This window comes from Helianthus annuus, chromosome 1 (genome assembly GCF_002127325.2).
Source record: "Helianthus annuus cultivar XRQ/B chromosome 1, HanXRQr2.0-SUNRISE, whole genome shotgun sequence".
Taxonomy (NCBI): domain Eukaryota; kingdom Viridiplantae; phylum Streptophyta; class Magnoliopsida; order Asterales; family Asteraceae; genus Helianthus; species Helianthus annuus.
In genome coordinates, this window is record NC_035433.2 from 36,556,422 (window position 1) to 36,580,355 (window position 23,934).

General features: G+C 42.1%; 2 protein-coding genes across 4 annotated transcripts; one reads left to right on the forward strand and one right to left on the reverse strand.

Moving 5' to 3' along the window:
* Window positions 1–9,508: 9,508 nt before the first annotated feature.
* On the reverse strand, window positions 9,509–10,695 carry LOC118489278 (filamin-A-interacting protein 1-like). The gene is made up of 3 exons (XM_035987069.1): window positions 10,354–10,695; window positions 9,999–10,289; window positions 9,509–9,922 (listed from the first exon to the last, which is right to left on the reverse strand). The coding sequence occupies exons 1-3, from the start codon at window positions 10,693–10,695 to the stop codon at window positions 9,509–9,511; spliced, it is 1,047 nt and encodes a 348-aa protein (XP_035842962.1).
* A 3,347-nt stretch (window positions 10,696–14,042) lies between these two features.
* Window positions 14,043–23,725, forward strand: LOC118492467 (zinc finger CCHC domain-containing protein 7-like). Of its 3 annotated transcripts, XR_004893885.1 has the most exons (9): window positions 20,084–20,117; window positions 20,615–20,656; window positions 20,732–20,776; window positions 20,910–21,011; window positions 21,103–21,386; window positions 21,466–21,567; window positions 21,662–21,699; window positions 22,647–23,087; window positions 23,509–23,725. XR_004893885.1 is itself a non-coding variant. In XM_035990523.1 (4 exons), exons 1-2 carry the CDS (start codon window positions 14,820–14,822, stop codon window positions 20,633–20,635), a joined length of 867 nt encoding a protein of 288 aa, XP_035846416.1. In that variant the 5' UTR covers window positions 14,043–14,819; the 3' UTR covers window positions 20,636–20,776; window positions 20,910–21,011; window positions 21,103–21,387. The 3 variants fall into 3 exon arrangements, 1 of the variants encoding a protein (XP_035846416.1); XR_004893884.1 differs by having other exon boundaries at window positions 20,078–20,117; window positions 20,615–20,776; XM_035990523.1 differs by lacking the exons at window positions 20,084–20,117; window positions 21,466–21,567; window positions 21,662–21,699; window positions 22,647–23,087; window positions 23,509–23,725 and adding an exon at window positions 14,043–15,665 and having other exon boundaries at window positions 20,615–20,776; window positions 21,103–21,387.
* Window positions 23,726–23,934: the final 209 nt, after the last annotated feature.

Genomic DNA, 23,934 nt, shown 5'->3' on the forward strand with positions numbered 1-23,934 from the left:
TATTTCTCCCTCAACTCTCTCTCTCTCTCTAAATGCAGGTTTCGTCTCTCTCTATCTTCTTCAATCCCATTTCACAAACCCTAACCCAATCCCATTTCACTTAACCACTTCTAATTTATCTATATAAACAATCGATAGTTATTTTAGCAATGGCAGAACAAAACTCACAGGTCTTCGAGCTCAACAATGGCACAATGAAGGTCATCGTCTCCAACTATGACGATTAGAATCTTATGGCGTCACTTCCAGAAACCACCAAACCCTAAATGAAGTATTCAATAAGAGCATTCAAACCGGTGCAAATTCAAGGGTTTTATGTGTGTGTCACGGCGGTATACAGTGAATATTATCTTTCTATTGTCTCTGAGTTCTTTTTAATTTCTCAGAGCTTATCATCTCTCAGCTTTCTCTTTCTAAAACTCACTTTTTTCTCTCAAATGCAGACCACCATCGCACATGGGGGGGTGTTTGGCTAAGCTTTTTCACTTCTCCTTCTCAGAAGGACTTCTCCTTCTCAAGAAGTCACAATTTGTGACTTCTCCTTTTCTCCTTCTTGAAGACAAAAAACCACCTTAAAAAGTCCTTTTCATGCTTGTGTTTGGCTAAGCTTTCTCGTCTTCCTAACTTCTCAATATTGTTTGGCTAAGCCTCTCCTTCTCAAAAAGGACTTTTAGCTCCATATAACTCAATAAATCATTTTGAGAAGGAACCTCAAACACCCACATGATCAAGAATATTATCTTTCTATTGTCTTTGGTAGCACCATTAACTGTTCAGGTATTCTTTTTCACCATTAATTCTATTTTATTATGCTTTATATTTGGGGTTATGAAACCCTACTACGAAGGTGAAACGAGAGAGATTGATTACCGATCTATACGTATATCAACGATTTGTGATGATTTTTTAATTTTTTTTGTTATTGATTTGTAATAAATTGGTTTTTTGAAGGAAAATGTATAAATCGGTGGTGGCGGTTTACGATGGGGAAAAGTTTATCGGTGATGTTGAGGCGTGTTTTGATTATGATTTGATGAATAAGAATGAGAATTTGTAGGATAAAATCAGGATTTCGTATTATTCAACACCGAGTGCGAGATGTTCGCCATTTGCTGTTCTATACACAATCAGTACACCACCGTCTAGGGTTTGCTTGAAATTGGAGTCCAACAATGTCAACGTGAACTCGCAATTGAGTCTTTTGCACGCTACGTGTCTCGGAGAAAACAAGGTATCTGAAAGTTGAAACCCTAATTTACTCAAAAAACACAGATTAATTAATCATTAATTAATATAAAAAGAAGATGATAATTTATTAATTCATCGAAACTGAAACTGAAAGTGAAATTGAAATTGAAATTGAAATTTGAGTGAAAGTGAAATTGAAATTGAAATTTGAATGTAGTGGTATTCATATTGAAGAAAACTGGGAGAAGGTGAGTTCATGACTTTAAAATAAAAGCTCTCAAAGTTTACCTATTCATTGTTTTCTGATCCTCCAGGTTAAGACCGTCTTTCTCCCAACCGAAAAACCTATCACTCTACAGATCACTTATGCTCCATTAATTGCTACTCTTCCATTAGAGGTGAGTTACTTCTTTCACAGATCCTTCATTATGAATGACCAAAGGTGCTTGATTTCTTTTATTCTTGGTGCTAAATTAGTTGTTTGATAAGTGTTTTGACTGAAACATGATTGTTTGATTAGTGCCTTTAGGCTTTCGGTGTAAATGACCAAAGGTGCTTCTTTCACAGATCCTTCATTAGTGCCTTGATTTCTTGATAAAGTTTTATGATTTAGCCTCGAGTCAAAGGCTGTATGGACTTGGTTGTAATAGAAAAATAAAAATGTGGGATAAGTGTTCTGATGCTAAATTAGTTGTCTGATAAGTGTTTTGACTGAAACATGATTGTTTGATTAGTGCCTTTAGGCTTTCGGTGAAGAAGAGAGAGGCTCCGAAGCAGAAGAAAGCACCGGTGAAGAAAGCGAAGGAGGCGAAGGATCCGAAAAACCGAAACGGCCTGCTATCCTGAAAGCTATTTCAAATGCTGGCTTGACGGCTTCTCAAATTGATTACTACGAAATAAACGAAGCATTCTCGGTAAGTATAGACAGGTATGAAAATATCAAAATGGGTAAACCATAGGTAGGAACCGTGTAATTAATTATTATATAAATGTTGAATTTTTCTGAATAGGTTAAATATGCTTGGTGTTTAGTTTATTAGATGGTATAAAAGTTGATTAATGAAAATTAAATATGGTATTGATTAAGAAAGTAGGCAGGTGGACAGTTTTGGCAAGAAATCTGAATATGTGGTTGTTATGCTTTTGGAATAAATGGTGCTTTGCTGACTTTAAATGTAGTATTCTACAGGATAACTATTAGAACTACCTCTACTTTATGCTATAGAATATATTGAACCAACAGTCAGATCTTAGAAAACAAATGTTAAGAAGATGAAATTAATATTGATTAAGGAACTAAAGATGTGTATAATCAAGAATTACGTCGGGCAGGTTTTAAGTGTTGAAGGGGTATGGTCCCAAAAAGCCGCGCAAACCTCCATCAAGGTTGCGCGTGGGACCATACTCCTTATCTTAATAAACCTCCTACCAAGAGTCTCGCGTGAGATACACCGCTTTACGTCGCGCGAGGTCTCGCCCACAAGAAGTTCTGATATCAACACTTAGCATACTAAAAGAGCACATGGGCATACTAGCCCGCGCGGGTTAGTTAGATGCTCAACAAGAACCGCATAGGAAGGCAGCGCAAGGCTACCTCCAGTGGTACACAAGGTACAAGTGGCAGTGAAAAGGGCCAATGAGCGTCCAGCAGGCTCTGGTCAATCGTGCGCCACGATCGTCTGACGAGAAGTACGTAAGGACGCCTACGTGGCACCAATCAGGGGACGGAGACATCTGTCCCACGATCTCCACTTGTCTGCTGATGGCAGAAGAGCAGCAGGGCCGACAACAATGACACGTGGCTCCAATCAAGGTGCGCCAACACCGGAGAACTTCTAGAAGCCACTAAACGTTCGACACTAGTGAGACAAAGAGCACATCCGTTGTGTTGTCCATTTCCGGCCTAAGGCCCATCAGCCCATATCCTCTTACACTTCTCCGGCTATAAATAGAGACCTCCTTCCACAGGTTAAACATTCTATTCCCTCTACTCTCACTCTTAACACTTAATTATCCTCCCAAAGCAGTCGCTTATTCTCACGCCGGAGCCCGGTTAAGAGGGAAACCCCCACATTCCCCTCTTAACGAGTAACGGTGTTCTGTTTTGCAGGATTGAACCTCAAGTCGGAGCTCAAATATTCATAAGAAGATTAACCATTATGGTAGAAACATAAACCAAACTGATTAATTCCCTTGATTAGTTCAGTGTTTCTTCATTGGCGCCCACCGGTTTTTTCTATAACCATCCTCATCTTCTTTTATTTTGAGCCTTTGACATTTTTTCTTCCTTCGATCATGGTTGGTCAAGGAACCATTCCAGAGTTCGGCTTCGGGGCCAACTCTAACGCGGCGTTGGGTGAGGGAATCCAAAATTTCCAAGCCCAAATCGAAGAAATTGGTGAAGTCGAAGTAACCAATACTGGGGGCACGCGCGGGAGTATCACCCGCATCACTCAGACGGTCACCCCAGGAAATAATGGAGAAGGGCCTTCGAACCCAACACCGCCGCAGAATGTTTCGGCATTACTAGGGTTACCAGAAGGCGAGACTCCAGCCTCATGGTATGCCAAGAACATCGCCACTATCAATGCAGCGTACCAGTCGCTGATTGCGCAACAAGCAGTTTTGACGGCAGAACCATCCTTGGTGACTCCCCCAAGTCAAGGGGCGCGCCAGATGCCCCCGCCGCCTAATCTCCAAGGCAGAATAAACAGGCCTCCCCCTACCAGACGTTTGAGCGTACACGACACGCGCGACACAAGAGGGGAAACGGATAGTTATTACGACTATCCGTCAACCCTTCAACGAGGCCCTGTTCACAGCCGGCTCACGCCGCGCAACATGAACAACGAATGGGAAGAGACAGACCCGAACGATCCAACTTGGGTAGATGACGAGGGTTCGTCAGTCTTTAACCGCTTGCCGAAAAACCACGAGTACTTCAAGCCGAGGCAGCACATCGGGTACACAGAAGAAGCTGAGAGAGATTTCTGCCTGGCATACAGACCAGCGGAAGCTGCGGAACATTCCAAGTTCACCCCAAAAATCGCACTCGCGCCGCTTTCACGAGAAAAGTTACCTCCGACTGTCGGAAAGTTCAACGGATTGACTGATCCCGACGATCACGTCAGAACATTCACAAGTGTAGGCTGTATGGGAGGTTGGAACATGCCTATGTGGTGTCACTTGTTTATTCAAACTCTTACTGGGGCTGCTCGCGCCTGGTTCGACAGCCTCCCGCCAGGAAAGATCAAATCTTGGGTAGATTTCAAGACGCAGTTTTTAAGCTACTTCAGCCAACAACGACGCTACCAGCGTGACACAGCTGAAGTAGAAGATATCTGGCGAAGAGATGGTGAAGGTCTGGAGGACTTCATCACCTGTTTTAACAAGGAATGTTTGGAGATAGGCGGCGTCAGTGAACAACTCATGCGTTGTCACTTCAAGAAAGCCATTCGCTGTGATAGTCTCATCAGAACTATCACAGGCAAAGATGGAATGCCAAAAGAGTGGGATAAGCTCATGGAAGCTGCAAAAATTGTCGCGCAAACTGAAGAATCACTCGCTGGAAACAGGAGTTATTACTCTGAAGATCGATTCTCCAGAGGAAACACACGCGACAGCAACAAGCGCAACAAATACAAGAGTAACGATTGGAAGTCTAGGAGATCAAGAGGCCACGATGAAAGGCCGCGCTATAGGTAGGACGCGCGCGAAACAATTGACCGAATCGGTTACAAGAAAGCAGTCAAAGATAATAATCGTGACAAGCACTGGACTCCGCTCATAAAAACACCAAAAGAGGTATTGATGACGGAGAACCACGATTTCAAGGCTCCCAGGCCTATGACAAACAAGAAGGGGCAAGACCCCAACTTGTATTGTGATTTTCACAAAGACTCAGGGCATTTGACCGATGACTGCTATAGTTTGCGCCAAGAGATCGAGAGAGCACTTAAAAGTGGTAAGCTAAGCCACTTGGTGAAGAACGTGCGCAAAGAAACTCGCCAGCTCCAGCGCCACGATGAAGGGAATCACAAAAAAGTCCGACGCTTAGAGACCCACATGGTCAACGGACCGAGATATAGTGCAAAAGAGAAGGGCAAGCGCCCCTATGAGCCTGCATGGCAAGAGCAACAGGTTATCTTTCCGGTAGTGCGCGGCGGTCCTCGGGCCACACGACCAGTCGTCATTACCGGTATCATCGGCCATTATGAAACGGAGTACATATTCATTGATCCAGGAAGTACAGCTAACATCATTTACGAGCAGTGTTTTAACCAATTGGATGAAGAAGACAAGGCGAGACTCGAGCCAGTCGACTATCCCTTGTCCGGATTTTGCAATGAGATGGTTTTCCCACTCGGTCAGATCAGTTTCCCCGTAACACTTTCTGACGGGAAACATTCAAGAACAAAAAGCGTGAATTTCATGGTGATGCCCGTAAAATCGAGGCATGATGTGTTAATTGGGAGGGAGACCCAAGGCGAGCTGAACATGGTGACTTCAACTCCCCACTCTGCGATAGGGTTCCCAACCAAAACGGGAGTAGCAATCATCTATGCCAAGAAGGAAGTGATGTCAACTAAAGAAGTGCGCCCAGCAAAAGCGGCGAAGGTTTCAACAACCGAGCCCGAAAAATGGGTTTTAAACCGCAAATACCCAGAACAGACAGTGACAATTGGCCATGCCATTTCGTCAGATATCCGAACGCGTTTAAAGCAATTGTTGTTCCGGAATATGGATATATTTGCCTGGACCCCGGCAGACATGACCGGCGTCCCGCGCAACATAACCGAACATTGCTTAAACACTTACCCCTCTGTTGAACCAAAGGTCCAAAGAAGGCGCAGCTTAGGAGCAGACAAAACGAAAGCAATGAATGAACAAGTATGCGAGCTACTCAAAGCTGGGATCTTGCGAGAGGTACGATATAAAAGTTGGGTTGCGAACCCGGTAATGGTCGAAAAGTCAAATGGCGGATGCCGAATATGCGTAGACTACACCGATCTCAACAAGGCATGCCCAAAAGATTGCTATTCTTTGCCCGAGATCGACAAGAAGATAGATTCCCTCACGCCATATAGATGGAAATGCTTTTTGAATTGCTACAAGGGTTATCATCAAGTCCAGATGAAGCTCGAAGATGAAGACAAGACAGCTTTCAGAACTGATCTTGGAATTTTTTGTTACACAAAGATGCCTTTCGGCTTGAGAAAATGCTGGCGCAACATACCAACGTTTGATGGACAAGACCTTCGCGGGCGACATCGGAAAGCATATTGAAGTTTACATCGATGATCTAGTGGTTAAAAGTCCCGAATAGAACCAAATGTTGAAAGACATCGAGAAAACGTTCAATTCATTGCGCAGTGTAAATATGAAGCTGAATCCAGCCAAATGCTCTTTTGGCATGGAAGAAGGGAAGTTTTTAGGCTTCATCGTCACAAACGGCGGTTTTAAAGTGAATCCAGAAAAAGTTCAGGCCATAGAGCGAATGCCATCGCCGCGAACAATCAAAGAGATGCAACGGTTGGCCGGCCGCCTGGCCGCGCTTAATCGTTTTCTTTCTAATCATGCCGCGAAGTCGAACCCCTTCATCAGCACGTTGCGCAACTGTGTGAAGAAACAAGAATTCAAATGGACCCCCGAGGCGAAGACAGCTTTTCAACAAATGAAAGAGTGCCTAATTGAGCTCCCTACCCTGACTGCACCGTTCGAAAAGGAACCACTTATACCGTACTTGTCTTCCCCGGATAAGGCAGTAGGGTCGGTATTATTTGTGGAGAGAAACGGAGTCCAAACTCCAATTTATTACGTCAGCAGGGTACTCACTGACCCAGAAACAAGATATTCCACGATGGAAAAATTGGTTCTCGCACTGCTACACGCCTCCCGAAGGTTGCGCAGATATTTTACAGGCCATGTGATAACCGTGCTTACCAACTTCCACATCGGCACGATATTACAAAAGCCAGAAACATCAGGCCGGTTAGCAAAATGGGCCATCGAGTTGGGGGGCCATAATATCTTGTATAGGCCGCGCCCAGCCATTAAGGGCCAAGTCCTAGCCGACTTCATCACAGAAGTGCCAGCCGATAAAATTAAAGAATGTGAGCTGGTGGAGACTCCCGAAAAAGATATGGCGGATGAGACTTGGATGCTTTATACTGATGGGGCCTCAAATGAAGACGGCGCGGGAGCAGGATTGCGCCTAGTGAGCCCTGAGAATCACGAATTTACTTACGCCATCAAGTTGGATTTTAAAAACACCAACAACGAGGCGGAGTATGAAGCATTTCTGGCAGGCTTACGCCTCGCCATCAAAATGGGAGCCAAAAGTTTACGAGCACACGTTGACTCACTCCTGATAGCCAGCCAAGTCAATGGTATATACGATGCAAAGGGCGAAGTCATGGCCCTGTATCTGGAGCAGGCAAAAGAATTGCTTCAACAATTCAAGTCTCACAAAGTAATCCACATCAATCGCTCTGAAAACAAACCAGCGGATGCCCTGAGCAAGCTTGCTTCGACTTCCTTTCAACATCTTGCCAAAGATGTAAGGATAGAAGTACTCAAGAATCCATCGGTATTGCTGCGACAGGTGAATGTGATCGAGATGGTGCAACCATCCTGGATGACCCCTATAATCCAATATTTGCAAGAAGGGATACTCCCTGAAAACAAAGCAGAGGCGAGGAAAGTACAAAACAAGGCCCTGCACTATGAAATGAATGGCGGTATTCTGTACCGAAAGTCCTTCTTGGGGCCATTACTGCGCTGTGTGGACCCCCAAGATGCGAACTACTTGATCAGGGATATCCACGAAGGGATCTACGGCATTCACTCAAGACCACGCATGGTTGTCGCAAAGATCATGAGCGCCGGATATTACTGGCCAAGGATGCACGTCGATGCCCTGAAGGAGATCCGCAAATGCAACTCCTGTCAGCGGTATTCTCCAAAAACCCTGCGCCCCAAGAACGACCTGATCCCTGTATCCACTACATAGCCTTTCCAGCAGTGGGGGATCGACATGGTGGGACCCTTCCCAGAAGCTCCTGGTGCCGTCAAGTTTATAATAGTGGCCGTGGACTACTTCACAAAATGGGTGGAGGCCAAAGCCCTCGCGTCAACTACAGCTATGATGGTGCGCAAGTTCATTTGGGAACACATCATCTGCAGATTTGGCCTCCCGCTCAAGATTGTAACCGATAATGGCACCAACTTCGCGTCAGAAGACCTCCAGAATTGGATGAAAGAGATGAAAATCGAACACACTTTCACTTCCGTTGCGCACCCTCAAGGCAACGGACAGGTGGAAAGCGTGAACAAATGCATTGTCGAGGGGATAAAGGCCCGACTGGGCACAAGGCGAAGAGGCTGGGTAGATGAGCTCCCGAGCATCTTATGGGCTCACCGAACCATGCCAAAGACTAGTATCGGCGAAACCCATTTTAGCCTAGTCTACGGCTCAGAAGCGGTTATCCCGGCTGAAGTGGGCCTACCCTCCCCGCGCTTGACGGCAGTCAACACAATCGACAATGAAGCAGAGAGACGTCTTGACTTGGACCTGTTGGAAGAAAGGCGCGAAATCGCGCGAATCAGAGAAGCCAAGTACAAGACACAGCTGGAAAGGTACTACAACACAAAGGTCCGCATCTGTACCTTCACGCCAGGAGAATACGTCTTTCGAGACAATGAAGCGTCTAATGCGGAACGACCAGGAAAACTAGCACCCAAATGGGAGGGCCCATACTTGGTCCACGAAGTGCTAGGCAAAGGGGCTTAAAAGTTACGCACCTTAGATGGCCACATCTTACCCCGGACATGGAATGCGCAACAACTGCGCAAATGCTATATGTAATTTACTTCGGCCTTGAGCCCTTGAACGCCAGTATCGGCCACACGCCCTTTTTGTACTTTCCTATGTTGGCTATATGCCCTTTGACAATTAATGTATGTTGGCCTACGCGCCCGTTTACAAAGCAATGAAAGCATACGACATGTTTTCTATTACTTCTTTCGTTAAAAATGCATGTTAAACTTCTGATTAGCACGAAAACACTCCAGCAACTTAGAAATTCTTAAACAAGAACGCCTCCAAGGTCCTCCGCGAACAAAGCGCGAGACCGGGCAGTCCGACTCACTCAAGAGACTTCCATTTATTCGAGCTAATTTAACCTAAGTTTCTAACAACAGTGCAATAATTGTAACGGAAAGAATAGGCAAAATCCATTCATTAAAAACAAGCGCGTCAGCGCAACATTGTACATTCTAGGAAAGCAAAAAGTTACAAGGCATTAAGCCTATCGAAAGACTATTCATCATGTTGATCACCATCATCATCACTGTCATCATCGTTTCCACCATCGTCACCACCATTCCCACCATCATCACCAGCTGTTTCCTCTTCATCTGACAGTTCAACAGTCACCGGTGGATTGAGAATGGCCTTGAGACGCTGACACCAGTCATCCTTTTTTAAAGCCTCTACTACCAAGTCTATCACAGGCAAGGAAAGGTTATCATAAGCACTCTCAGCACGCGTCAACTTGACGTTAGCCTGGTCAGTAACCGAGCAATGGCTCACATCAAACTCTTGTCCAAACACCTCCTCAACGTGTTGAGCACATTCCAGATACCCTCCTCGATAACCTACCGCGCGCGCAGCGTCTGTCAGTGCAGCAACAGCGCGATCTAGCTCCCCAGCGTTGAGGATAGAGTTGGCAACCTAGAACAAAAACAGGATATAAAAGACAACTCCTCGCGAAATTAAGCTTACAAAAAACAAACAAGTACAAACTTACCAGCAATACTCCGCGACCGCGCATCCATTCGGCCTCAGAGACAAACGTATCAACGATTCCTTGGGCCTCTGAGTAGTTGGTATGCGCTACATTAAGAGCGGCGGCACTGACAGCACGCGCCTCTTCAGCAGTGGCAGCCTTAACTTTTTCTGCTTCGAGGTCGATTTCTAAGGACTCGCACCTATCAATCTGGTCATTCAGGCGTCTTCTAAGCTCAGCAATCTCGACGTCCTTGGCCTGCAGATCCTTATCTTTGCCAGACAATTGCACCTTCACGTCAGCCAACTCAACCTGAAAAGCAGAGAGACTTAGGCTATTTTGCAAACAGCATAAAAAGGAAATAAGTTTCACAAACCTCAATCTGCTGCTTGGCAACCTGTGCAGCCTGCGCATCCTCAACCCTAGCAGTAAGCTCCGCAATTTTAGCTTCAAGCTCAACAATCTTGTTCCGAGCCGCGAAGGCGCGCTCATTATCCTTCTCGCATATACGCTTGAACTCGGCCTTCTCCTTGGCCAGTTGTTGTTCAGCAGCTTGAAGTTTATTCTTAAGGCCCTCACGCCCCCATTCCTCTGCCTTCTTATCCGCATCAAACTTGGCCTTCTCCTCATCGAAGGCAGCTTTGGACTTCTCAAAGTCGGTGATACGTTTCAGCATCCGCTCGCGGTAACCCTCCCAATCCGCCCGCTCCCTAACCATCGTTCGCCACTCACGAACTATCTGATGATTAGCGGCGCGAGCATTGGCTTCCCCCAATCACGTAAGTTCGGTACAACATTTCATTGGTCTTCGCCCTCTGCCGGTTAACCTCGCCAGGAGTAAAAGAGTTTAAGAACCAATCGCGGCAGGGGCCGAATTCCTGAAAAGTGTCCCTTTGCTTCAAACCCCAGAGAGCTTGATAAGGAGCGCTACCACGTTCTTCCTCGGTATAACTCTTATAGTAGATATCACCGACAGTATCTTTCGCCCCAATGACATTTGGGTTGTAGCCCCAGCCCCACCAGAGCTCGCGCCGCTGGAAACGTACCGACCCGACCCCTTGGTAGTAACTATCTTTGTGCGATCATGGGCCTCAGCATGTGCGGGGTGGGTGGGTTTGGCGACTTCAGGCTCTTGCCTCCTCTCAGGACCCTTAAGGATTTCAAACTCCGGAACATCGACAGGCTTTTCCACAGCCTTCTTCTGTTCCCTCTCCTTCTCCAACTCCGAGGCCCTCTTCTTCTTCGCCTCTTCGGATCTCTTCTCCTCCTCAGCCTTCTTCTTCTTATCTTCCTCAGCTTTCCTTTTTTTCTCTTCCTCCATCTTCTTCTGGCACTCCTCAGCCTTTCTCTGCGCCTCAACAGCCTTCGCCACATCTTTCTCAGCAACATTCTTCTCTTTAGCAGACTCACCCCCAATAGTCTGAGAAGATTTGATGGTGATCTTCGGCCTCTTTGGCTCTGGCTCAGTAAACTTAACCCCCTTCTCCGGGGTTTTCTTCTTGATCTCTGCAGAGAACAAGTAATTTAGCAAGGAAAATAACTAAGGGAGAGAAATCAAAAGCTTACCAGGAGAAAATTTATATAAAGATCGAAGGTTGCTCGTTTTCCCAACCAAGGGAATCGCCCAGTTAGCGGCGCAGCAGCCACACCAGCTGTGGTCTCGCTTCTAACTCTTTTCCTGCTGACCAACTGTACAGCAGCCTCCTCTTCTTCTTCAGCTTCCTCTTCTTCATGAACGGAAGGGGTCGCGCCAGCATCAGGGTTACGAGAACCCGCGCTTCCAAAGCTCCGTGAACTACCCGCTCCAGTCTTCGTCTCAGCTGTGCACGATAAGCCTTTAAATGAATCACTAATTATCACATAATCGTCTAAGTCACTTTGTCGAAGTCGAAGAGTACCTTTACCAGCAGCAGCGGTTGCGCGACTACTACCAGCCCCCTTACTGGTCACCTCAGGATCCAAGTTAACTATCTTTTTCTTCTTCTTCAAAGGTTTCTTCTTCTTCTCTTCTGGGTCAACCCCCAGGTCGCGCAACACACCTGCAAAGATGTTAGACCACGGACTTAGCTCGTCGTTTGAAGACCCTACAGACTCCTCGCTGGAAAGATAGACAACCTCTTTCCCAGCAGAAGTCACAGAGCGCAAAGGACGAGGTTTAGGGAATTGCGCACCTTCGGTCGTGGTAGGCGGCGAGGCAAACGCGTCAGCAACAGGGTACATAAAATTGCTTCTAATTTGCTCATACCAGCTCTCCTCATCCTCGTGCAGTGGGCGGACGCCCATAGACCCACCGAACGTAGCGAAAGCCGCTTGATATAGTTGCGCCTCTACACGTCAAAATACATAAAGTAACAATACAACAAAGACAAGAAACAACGAAAAGTAGTAAAATCACTGACCTTGATCACCAATCTTCAAAACCGGCACCTCCTTGCTGTCTGGTGACCACTGGTCACTCATCCGCGCCGCCACCATCACATTTTCCCCAAATACCCGATTCGGGGTAGGGGTTAACTGTTGATACCAACGTGCATTCTTTGGGATTGGAAGGTCCTCCTTCAGCACTGCCTCATTCCAATCTCTGAAAGGCATGGTGTTAGTGCACGGAATGTCTGTTGACTTCGTCTACATCAAGTCTTAGGTCAATATGGGTCAACAGAGGGTCAAAGTGTAAATATTGAGTGAATTAGAGTTAGGACCGCTTATGTGTCAATGAGACATTGTGGACCGCTCTTTAGTCATCTATCTGGATCGCTCATATGTCAAGGGATCTGGATCGCTTATTTGTCATGACATATGAGCGGCCCTGGTGCATTATAAATAGGTTGAGCGGTTCATCATTTGTAACAGTGTATGTGTGTGCTATGGTGCTGAAACTCTGCTGAAATTTTATCAGAAATCAATATAAACACAAGGAATTGAAAGGATTAGCTGTTGTTACTTTACTTACGTTGATTCCGCCTTCGTATGTAAAGATGAACTACTTCGACTGACTTTTCGGGTCATAGAACGGTCCAACAAGTGGTATCAGAGCTCAGGACGAGGAGTTCATACTACGACAGCATAGATCTGCAGAAATCTCTCATTTCTACTCACTTTCTCTCATACTTTTTCGGTTTTCAGTGGTTCCAACGGTCAAAATTTTCTGAAATTTGAATATAACGTGTAAAACACACTTTTGACAAACCCTAGAAAGAATCAGGTGAAAATACGGACTAAAAATGGTAAAAACTTGTTAATATCTGTCGATCGCTTTTTCGGACGTAGGATCGCTTTTCTGGACATAATCTGATTGGATCGCTCATAAGTCACACTTGGAATCGCTTTTTCGGACAATTTAACTTTCTGAACCGCTCGAACGGACAACATTGTTGAACCGCTCGAACGATCATACTTGGACCGCTCATACGAACACTTCTGGATCGCTCCAACGAACAAAAGTTGGATCGCTTTTGTGACAGTAGTTGAACCGCTCGAACGATCATTCTCTGGATCGCTCGAACGTACATATTCTCGGTCGCTAATTTGACATACTGTCTGGATCACTCGAGAGGACTTTGTCATTATTGTCTGGTCCGCTTTTACGAACATATTCTGGACCGCTTTTCTGTCAAACTGTTTAGACAGGATCGCTTTTGTGAACTGATATTTTTCAAAACCAAAATTTTTCTAAGTGTTGTTTGATTGTTGGTTTGCAGGAGACACGAGGCAATTTATAAGGTAATTCACAAATATAAATTCATGGCGGATAACGATGAACCTATTCCTTGGAAAGATGATCGTACAGAGGAACAGAAGTACCAATACAGGAAGATGACTGCTGAAACAAAGATTATCAGACTTTCTGGTATCTATTTGGAAGCAAGAAGAGCAAATAGATGGGATCCAGACAGAAAGTGCTATCTTGATCGGTATGGCAATGTGGCAATTGATGACAAAACGATAGATATCGAAGCCATTATTCAGGAGTACAAAGAAGATGATGAGTATTGGCAACACAAGTGGTGGGGAACACCAACGTCAAAGATGATTGAAGAAGAAAAATAGAAAGAGAGAAAGGAGAAAGAAGAGAAAGAGAGAAAGGAGAAAGAAGAGATTGAAGAATCTAAGAAGAATGAAACTTCAAAAAGTGAAGTTGTATGCTCAAAATGCGAAAAATCAGAAGCAGACAGTGTGAAACTCTTGAAGGACGTAGAGAGTTTGACATTGGAAAACAATACTCTGAAGATCAAGAAGAAGGCTGATAATGAACGGATTTTGGAGTTATGCTTGAACTATGAAAAGCTAAAATCTGAGAATGATAAACTGTTAAATGATTTGAACAGTTTAACATCTGAAAACAAAATTTTGAAAGAAAATGAAAAAGTTTTTGAAAACAAAAGAAAATCTTCAGAAGATGAAGATTTCTGGATTAAACTGGAAAACAAAAATCTAAAAGAGAATGAAACAAGATTTCAAGAATAGTTAAAAGTCTTGGAAAATGAAAAATCTGTTCTTGAAAATCTTAAAATTGAAAATGAAAAATCAATCAAGTCTCATCTTGAAAGAATATCTCAGCTTGAAATTGAAGCTGAGGATTCAAGGATCAAGATTGAAGAACTTGAAAAGAAGTTGAAAGGTTTTGTGACTTCATCAGATAGGTTGAATTTTCACTGTCCAAAACCAATCAACTCTGTTCCAATAAGTGACAAGGTCACAAATTTTGACAAAGTCAAAATTGAAGATTGTGATGATGTATCTGATGATGAAAAAGAAAAAGAAAAGAAAAGAAAAATATTTTTAGATTTAAAAGAAAAATTTAAAAATACTGTTTTACATTCTACTGAGAAAGGTGAATGCTCAATGCAAAAACCTGTAAAGAAGAGTGTAGAACAGAAACAAAAAGATATAAAATCGAAATATTTTCAAAAAGAAAATAAAAGCTCATCAGATCACTCATCCAATCACAATAAAAAATCACAAAAATTTAGAAATGAAAACTCACAAAATGTTGGTAATAAGTGGTGCAGGTTTGACCACAGTGCTCAAATGCCAAATCAAGGATACAAGATGAGAAATGACTACCACAAGGCAACTCAATGCTATGATTTAAGTGTGTGGTATGAAAATGGTGTACGATATGAAAGAAAGAAGAGGTATGATAACAGAGTGTGTTACTCTTGTGGCTATCAAGGGCACATAGCTGTTAACTGCCAAAGTCAGAGATTTGAAACAAGAAGATGCTTTAACTGCCAAATTCGAGGTCACATTGCCAGAGATTGCCTAAGGAGATCAATGGGAAGATCGAGGGCTGAATCTCAAAGAATGGCAAAGAAACCAGTCAATGTCAAGCCCAAGGGACAGAAAGTTCAAGAACCAAAAGTTCAAGAACAGAAAGTTCAGGAAACGCAAGTAAAACTTTCTCAGGGGCAGAAAGACAGACTGCGTAAGAAGAGGAAGAAGGCCAGAGAATATCTGGAAAGGATTTTGTCCTCAGGTTCTTCAGTTGGTAAGAATAAGAGTACTAATGAATCGCTTCAATCGACTGCAAAGTCAAACAAGCCGAGTTCATCAGTTACAAATTTGAGGACAACAGAGAAAAAAGAGAAAAAGAAACGTGTCGGCGATGAATCTGACAGGTCAAAGTCAGACAAGCCACACTCAGGCGATGATTCTGGTTCGTCAAAACCAGAAGAGCAGGTTATTGAGGTAAAATCTGAGAATTCAGGTTTAACAATGGATGATACGAACTTTCCACCATTGCTAAACAAGAATTCAAAATCACCCAAGGACAGTCAGGCTTGGGTGAAACTTTTCAAATAGAAAAACCTGACTTGCCGGAGTTCCCAGGTTGGTAAGTGTGGAACAGGTATCGGCATATTTCTTGAGAAATTTCACTCTAGTGATTTTTCGTCTTACATGTGGTAAATCAGGGACATTAAGTTGTACTTGATTTTCTACAAGTGATGTTTGAGATTAAAGGAAAACAAGGTGATGAAATAACCCCGAGTTTATGAAACAACACACAAAACTAATTTTCCGGAAAAACCATTTTGATTAAAACAAACTTAAGTGTTTTGAAATCATAATGGGAAAATAGTTTGTTGTGAGGGGGAGTTCTGATTGTTTACGCCAAGTGGATGGAGAATTGAAGTGATTCGATATCAGTTTGTCATTTTATTTGTACAGTTTTCAAATTTTCCTTGAAAATTAAAATTGAAACATATTTTGATTTTAGGGGGAGAAAAAATTTAAAAAAAATTAGAAAATTTGAAAATTCCAAAAACACTGAAAAAGCAAAAATGAGTTTTGTTGATAAAAGAGGAAATGATAGTAAATCAGTGGACTATCACAGCATGCTAAGGAAATGAAATGTCAAAAGTGATAAACGATCTCACTAAAGATGTGACGATAGGCTCAGCTAGACTAGTAGATTTGCGATAACGATACAAATATAAATGAAAAAGCCTAGTTCTAGTGGGAAACATGGTTGAAAGCATAGTACTTAGTTTTGTCCTTCTTGACTGTGTGCCTGCTCAGTAATCGCTGATTGTCGAAAGACATAAAACTGGTTAAGTTTGTGAACTTTCACTACTTTGCTGAAAAATCGCTGTGATTGTGCATTTCATTTTGCAAAGATTTAAACTTGTTTGATTTCTTTATTTTGTTTAAGCATCGGACATCCTCTGCGTATACGTGAGTATCGACCTGGATGTTGTTGCCTAAATGTTCTGCTTTATTTTCTTTGGTGTTTCGTTTAAGCTTTGGACCTCCTCTGCGTATACGGAAGTATCGACCTGGTGGTTAAAGCCTAAACAACTTCAATTTGTTTTATTTTTCTTATTTTGTTTAAACATTGGACTTTCTCTGCGTATACGGAAGTATCGACCTGATTGTTAATGTTTAAACATTCTGCTTTGTTTTCGCTCAAATCACAGTTGATGAAAGTTTAAAGGCATTACTTGAGTTAGTGTATTGCATGATGAGGGGATATGCTGAGATCGTGGGGTCCATAAGAATTTAGTGCATAATTAATATACCTTAACGTATCAGTAAGCATTTTGAAAGTTTTTAGATTGAGCTTAAGTGGACAACAATATTGTCAATCAACGTGAAGCGTTTAAAACTTAAAACGATTAGAAGCTTAACGGTGTTTGTGATGTGTCTCAAAAAAACTGATATGATCCTCTTACACAAACTCACAAAAATATTATCTGTATATATTTGTTTACTGCCTTTCATTCAAAATCAAAAATCCAAAAAGGTTTTCGTCAAACTGATGTTGAAAAGCTGATATTCAAAATTTTAGTGCTAAACATGATGAACAGGTTTGAGAAATTATGTTAAAAACTTTGAAGGTCATATATAAATTTGATTGAAAGATTGTGTATTGTGGTTAATCAAGGCCATTTACTTGAACTTGATGTAACTAATATGTTAGTTGAAAATGTTGTCTACCAGTAAGTTTATGGGAATTAATTGGTCATAAATTTGTGAAACTTATGGTGAGGTAGAGAATATGCAGGAAAAACAGGTTTGGACGATATTTCCCAATGGAGGCAAACTGCAAAAGCTTGAATCAGATATCTCAAGATTCAGCAAACTGAGAGGGGGAGTCTGTGAAAGGGGGAGTCTGTGAAAGGGGGAGTCTGGCTCAACATCCAATGGGAAGCTTGTAGATAAAGCTAGTAGACAGTCCTGGAACCTGTGAAGAGTGCTTGTGAAGATAGACAGAGTTGGAGAAAAGATAAAGACCGAAGACTCGGGAGCTGAAGATTGCTGAAGACTACGTCAACATCCAAGGGGGAGTCTGTTAGTGCACGGAATGTCTGTTGACTTCGTCTACATCAAGTCTTAGGTCAATATGGGTCAACAGAGGGTCAAAGTGTAAATATTGAGTGAATTAGAGTTAGGACCGCTTATGTGTCAATGAGACATTGTGGACCGCTCTTTAGTCATCTATCTGGATCGCTCATATGTCAAGGGATCTGGATCGCTTATTTGTCATGACATATGAGCGGCCCTGGTGCATTATAAATAGGTTGAGCGGTTCATCATTTGTAACAGTGTATGTGTGTGCTATGGTGCTGAAACTCTGCTGAAATTTTATCAGAAAGCAATATAAACACAAGGAATTGAAAGGATTAGCTGTTGTTACTTTACTTACGTTGATTCCGCCTTCGTATGTAAAGATGAACTACTTCGACTGACTTTTCGGGTCATAGAACGGTCCAACACATGGCAATCGGAAGTACCTCTACCCGGATAAAAAAGAATTTGGGTTTCCAATCGTGGAAACTCTTGGGTGGGTTTAACAAAATCTTCTTTGCAGCACCACGGCTAGCAAAGGAAAAGAAGCACATCGTCCGTTGAAGTTGGTAAAAAGCCCGGAACTTCTCGACGGTTGGCTCGATGCCATGGGCTCGGCATAAAAACTCAAAATGACGAACCCTAACCATTCCAGGAGGGCTCATCTGAGAAAGATGAAAGTTGTAATGGTGCAATATATGCCCCATGAAGTTCGTTGCTGGTAACCTAAAGTTACCTTGAAGGAAAAAGTCTTCAAATAGTGTAATGTAACCCGGCGGTGCGTCGGCGGCAGTCTGGTTCTGAGCCGGGTACCGAGCATCCCACTCCGGTGGAAACCGGAAGCTCCTCACAATCTGCTCGAAAAGTCCAAGATCCCACCGGAGAACCGGAACAGGACCCTCCTCTGTAGAAACACCCTCCTGATGTTCTTCAGTCATCGTGATGAATGGTGCAAGTTTCTGAAGAAAACTTAAAGATTTGAAGAATTAACTTGAAGATTTGAAGAAAATCTTGAAGATTCAAAGAGAAGTAACGAGAGAAAGTTGGAAAGCAAAGAAGAGAAGTGAGAACCTCTCACATCCCTTCGGATATATATACCCATCGCATTTAATGCGATGGGTAAACGTGCCGTTTTCACCGCTAGGTTAACCAACGAGAGGCTGCCACGTCACGCGGAAAAGCAGGGGTGACGGTTATCACGCGCGCGTGGGCCTCACTCTTCTGACACGAAGTGCAACCGTCGCAGTCGGCATGATGACATCCGTGCCAGGGGTCAACTCAGACGTCGCAATCAGCGACTTATCTCACCAACTTGCCAGAGTTCAAAATTCGAAGTTTTTTCCCGCCATAAAGTTACAAGTAGCTTCAGGGAAAGGCTATCAAGGGCGCGCAAGGTAACATCACCTTATCAACACTTCGCGTTGCGCCACACCAACCAAAAGCAAGACACATTCCCTTCAACTTTTATTTTTTCTAAGTCCAGAGCTCCAACCACTTGCGTCGCGCATGGTGCAGCACTGGACTGGGGGGACTTGAAGGGGTATGGTCCCAAAAAGCCGCGCAAACCTCCATCAAGGTTGCGCGTGGGACCATACTCCTTATCTTAATAAACTTCCTACCAAGAGTCTCGCGCGAGATACACCGCTTTACGTCGCGCGAGGTCTCGCCCACAAGAAGTTCTGATATCAACACTTAGCATACTAAAAGAGCACATGGGCATACTAGCCCGCGCGGGTTAGTTAGATGCTCAACAAGAACCGCATAGGAAGGTAGCGGAAGGCTACCTCCAGTGGTACACAAGGTACAAGTGGCAGTGAAAAGAGCCAATGAGCGTCCAGCAGGCTCTGGTCAATCGTGCGCCACGATCGTCTGACGAGAAGTACGTAAGGACGCCTACGTGGCACCAATCAGGGGACGGAGACATCTGTCCCACGATCTCCACTTGTCTGCTGATGGCAGAAGAGCAGCAGGGTCGACAACAATGACACGTGGCTCCAATCAAGGTGCGCCAACACCGGAGAACTTCTAGAAGCCACTAAACGGTCGACACTAGTGAGACAAAGAGCACATCCGTTGTGTTGTCCATTTCCGGCCCAAGGCCCATCAGCCCATATCCTCTTACACTTCTCCGGCTATAAATAGAGACCTCCTTCCACAGGTTAAACATTCTATTCCCTCTACTCTCACTCTTAACACTTAATTATCCTCCCAAAGCAGTCGCTTATTCTCACGCCGGAGTCCGGTTAAGAGGGAAACCCCCACATTCCCCTCTTAACGAGTAACGGTGTTCTGTTTTGCAGGATTGAACCTCAAGTCGGAGCTCAAATATTCATAAGAAGATTAACCATTATGGTAGAAACATAAACCAAACTGATTAGTTCCCTTAATTAGTTCAGTGTTTCTTCAAGTGTGAAAACCAGTAACAATGATTCGGACACATTTAACATGGACGTAATTATGCTTAATAAGATTAGTGAGGATAGAGATGGTAAATTAACAATTATGATATTTTGATTTGACTTCTAACCATCTTTTAAGGTTATTGTCACTGTTTTATATGGTTACTCTATGTTGCAAATTGCGTACTGCTGTTGCTCCTCTAGAAAGATTGAAAATTCTGCTTCATGTAGAGATCATGTATTATTTATCAATTTATGTTTTTGTACTTTTTTATGTTTATAAAGTGACATTCATCAATCAAATATGGATGATTAAAGTTTTGTAACTTTTGTTAAATAACAGGTTCAAAATCCGCATGCAATCAAATATAATGGATGATTAATTTTTTTTTTCTTTTCTTCAGCGCCTTACGTATGCAGTGTTAATGAATTCTCTCTTTGGGTTTGCAGGTTGTGGCGTTAGCAAACTAGAAGCTGCTAAAAATTGGTGATGTGAGTCTTCAATTTTTTTCGAATGATGAAATCAATCATCGTTGTCAACATTTGATATACACGATTTTGTTACAGAGTCAATCAGATCTACAACCATCATAGGGTTTCAAAAAGCAACAGGTGACTTCCTCTCAAATATGTTTTATTCTTAACATGTGTCTACTGAGTCATGTCGATAATCAGTTATATTGTATTCTGTCTACGCGAATATGTTAACTTTGTTAAAATTTCTTCATTTGATGGTTATGCTAAGCTATTGGAATCGATTGTGAAGAATTCTGGCGATATTGTTCATCTGAATGTAGCTGAAAGAAACTTGCTTCATGATATGGTGAAAATAGTGAAGAAAAAGAAAGTTAGTAAATTTTTTTTTTTTGCTAAATATATTTAAAAGAAAAAAACTGTTAGTTTTATTAATGACATAATTTTGTAAATTAATCTTGCAGCCTGATTATCATGTTAAAGAGAAGATATTAATTCTAATTGACACCTGGCTATTATGAGGTAATCGATAGGCCGGTGGACTTCACTACGATAAAAAATCAAATGGAGGCGAAGGATGGTACTGAATACAAACATGTTCGGGATATATGTTCTGATGTTCGGTTGGTTTTTTAGAATGCTATGAAATATAATGATGATAAAAAGCGACGTTCATGCGATGGCCAAAACTTTGTTGGAAAAGTTTGAAGAGAAATGGCTTCAGTTTTTACCAAGGGTTACTAAAGAGGTAACTGTTACAGTTGGCAGTTGATCCTTTTTGTAAATTCTATCATATGTTAGTCCTTATTTAGATACAATCTGAGTAGGAAAAAAAGCGAGAGGAAGAGGAAGCAGAAGCGTAATTGAGCATTCAGCGTAGTCAAGAGGCATCTCATGCTAAAATGGCTAGGGATCATCTATGTAATGAGGTAAACTTATTATTTCTTAAAATTGAAACAGTTGTAGTTTTGAGAGTTTGAACTGACATTGTTTTTACTTCAACTGTATGAAACTGATATGCAGTTGGAAAAACTTAGAGAGACTGAAGTTCAAAAATGCAGGTTCGTTAATGTCATATCATCTACTACTCTCATTCATGTTTTCTTATTTCAACAGATTTAGTACATATTTGGGTCTTAAATTATATTGGGGTAAATTACGCTTTTCGTCCTTTATGTTTGTATTGAATTGCAATGGATAGCCTTTAACTTTAATAATTACAGCCACAATCCTTTATTTGGAAAACTCATTACACCTTTCATCCTTTACCACTAACTAGGTTAAAAAATTAGGTTACGTCTGATCATGTGACTTGCACATGAGGGTAGATCGGTAATTTTACTTATTTATTTAAAAAATAAAAAAATATATATAATACATACCGTGTCTCTAACTCTTAGCTAATCTCATCTTTCAACCAACATCACCACCACCAAATTCAGCCACCACCACTACCGTATCCCAGCCACCACCACCATCAAATCGAGCCTCACCACCACCGTATCCCAGCCAACACCACCGAATCGAGCCCCACCACCACCAGCCACCGTAAACTAGCCATCGACGGAGACGAAGAAGCCGATCCAAACGACAACGTTCGCTCCAAATCCGTTACCGAATGAACATCCTGAGCAAATCCGTTACCGAATGAACATCTTGAGCAAAAGTATTACCTTTTGGATTCTTACCTATCACACCTTTATCCAAATAAATAGTCATATTCCAGGATATTAAGGTAACTGTTGACCCAGATTCTAAACTCCTATGTTCTAGTGATTTCAATAATCTGGTAAACTTGCATATAAATCAAACTAAACAGTTGATAATTCTAAACATATAAACTAATAATTAAATACTAATTAATTAAACTCTCTTGACTCCTGCTATTCACCCCTTTAACTTTCACTTTATTTCAAAACAACCATTTAGTACTAAAACCTTTAGCAACTTTGGTTTGGTTAAGCTTCTAAAACACATTCTTCTGTATTTAATATTCTCTATTTTGCAGATACCAGTCTTCACAACCGGTTCAGGTTCTGTTCAACGCTTTCAGAAACCAATCCTCCGATTTCGTACTGTTTTCCAGCAAGGATCCGATCGAAGAAACCGATTCAGGTTTCGTCGGAAACAAAAACAACCGTAACCGTTTTCCAGACCTTCATCGGTCGTAACGAAGATCAACGAATCGAGATCTTCTGACGGAAGTTGATATTTCGGCGTAAACGACGTCGTTGCGGACGGTAACGATAAGGAAGATGACGATCGGAGTAGAATTTTGGAGAGGCGGCGAGTTAGGTGGTGATAAAGAGATCGAATTTTGGGATCATTGGTTGTTCTAGGGTTCATGGTGGCGATGGGGTTTGGTGGTGATTGCCAGATCTAGATCTGGTTGTTTAGAGAGAGAGAGGAACTTATACTGTTTAGAGATTAAAGAGAGAATGAAATTTAGGTATTATTTTTTTTTGTTTATTAAAATATATTTTAAATGATTTGGTAATTGGTATAAAGACTGAATTACCCTTATGTGACTAAAGTTAACTGAAAATTTTAACCAGGTTAATGCTAAAGGACGAAAAGTGTAATGAGTTTTTCAAATAAAAGATTGTGACTGTAATTATTGAAGTTAAAGGCTATCCACTGCACTTCGATACAAACATAAAGAACGAAAAATGTAATTTATCCATTATATTGAAATTCTGAAGTTTCTCCCGCAATAATGCTAATTCTTAAAGGATATACAATAAGCGGTTTGTTTGGTTTGGTTATATATCGGTTCGGTTTTGTAAATGTAAGTAACCAAAAAGCTACCAGTACCATAGTTGTCAATAGCGGTTGTGAATAGCTCTATAATCAGTTGAAACTTACTGCAGGTGAAGATATCCCACCAATGTAGCTAAAAGAGGGTGTATTTAGGTGCATCATGCAACTATATGACTGCCTTTTGACAGAAGTGCATGAACATTGTAATAACAATAACCATTTTAGCTGATATGTTAGCCTTTCCTGATTATGTATTGTTTATTATTCACTGCTTATGTATTTGATACATATGTAATAAGGATGAAAGTGTAGTGAATTTAGTAACTACACATTTGTCATTTTATGATTTTGTATTATTTTTTCAATATGATTTTGTATTATTTTTTCATAAATAATGCTTATCAACTTAAAACCATTGTTGTTGATACAGTGGTTGATACATCTGTTGACTTTGGTTAACAGATGGATGAAAACAGATGTTTGAAACCACTGTTGGGTTAAACAGTGTTTTGTGGAGAAAACAGTGGTTTGACTTT

Coding starts and splice junctions, on each gene's coding strand:
- LOC118489278 (XM_035987069.1), bottom strand. CDS start 10,695: ATGGTTAGGGAGCGGGCGGATTGGGAGGGTTACCGCGAGCGGATGCTG. Junction 10,290..10,353: donor TTGCCAAGCAGCAGATTGAG/GTTTGTGAAACT, acceptor TCTGCTTTTCAG/GTTGAGTTGGCTGACGTGAA. Junction 9,923..9,998: donor GCGGTCGCGGAGTATTGCTG/GTAAGTTTGTAC, acceptor TTTTTGTTCTAG/GTTGCCAACTCTATCCTCAA.
- LOC118492467 (XM_035990523.1), top strand. CDS start 14,820: ATGCAAAAACCTGTAAAGAAGAGTGTAGAACAGAAACAAAAAGATATA. Junction 15,666..20,614: donor CAGAAGAGCAGGTTATTGAG/GTAAAATCTGAG, acceptor TTGGGTTTGCAG/GTTGTGGCGTTAGCAAACTA.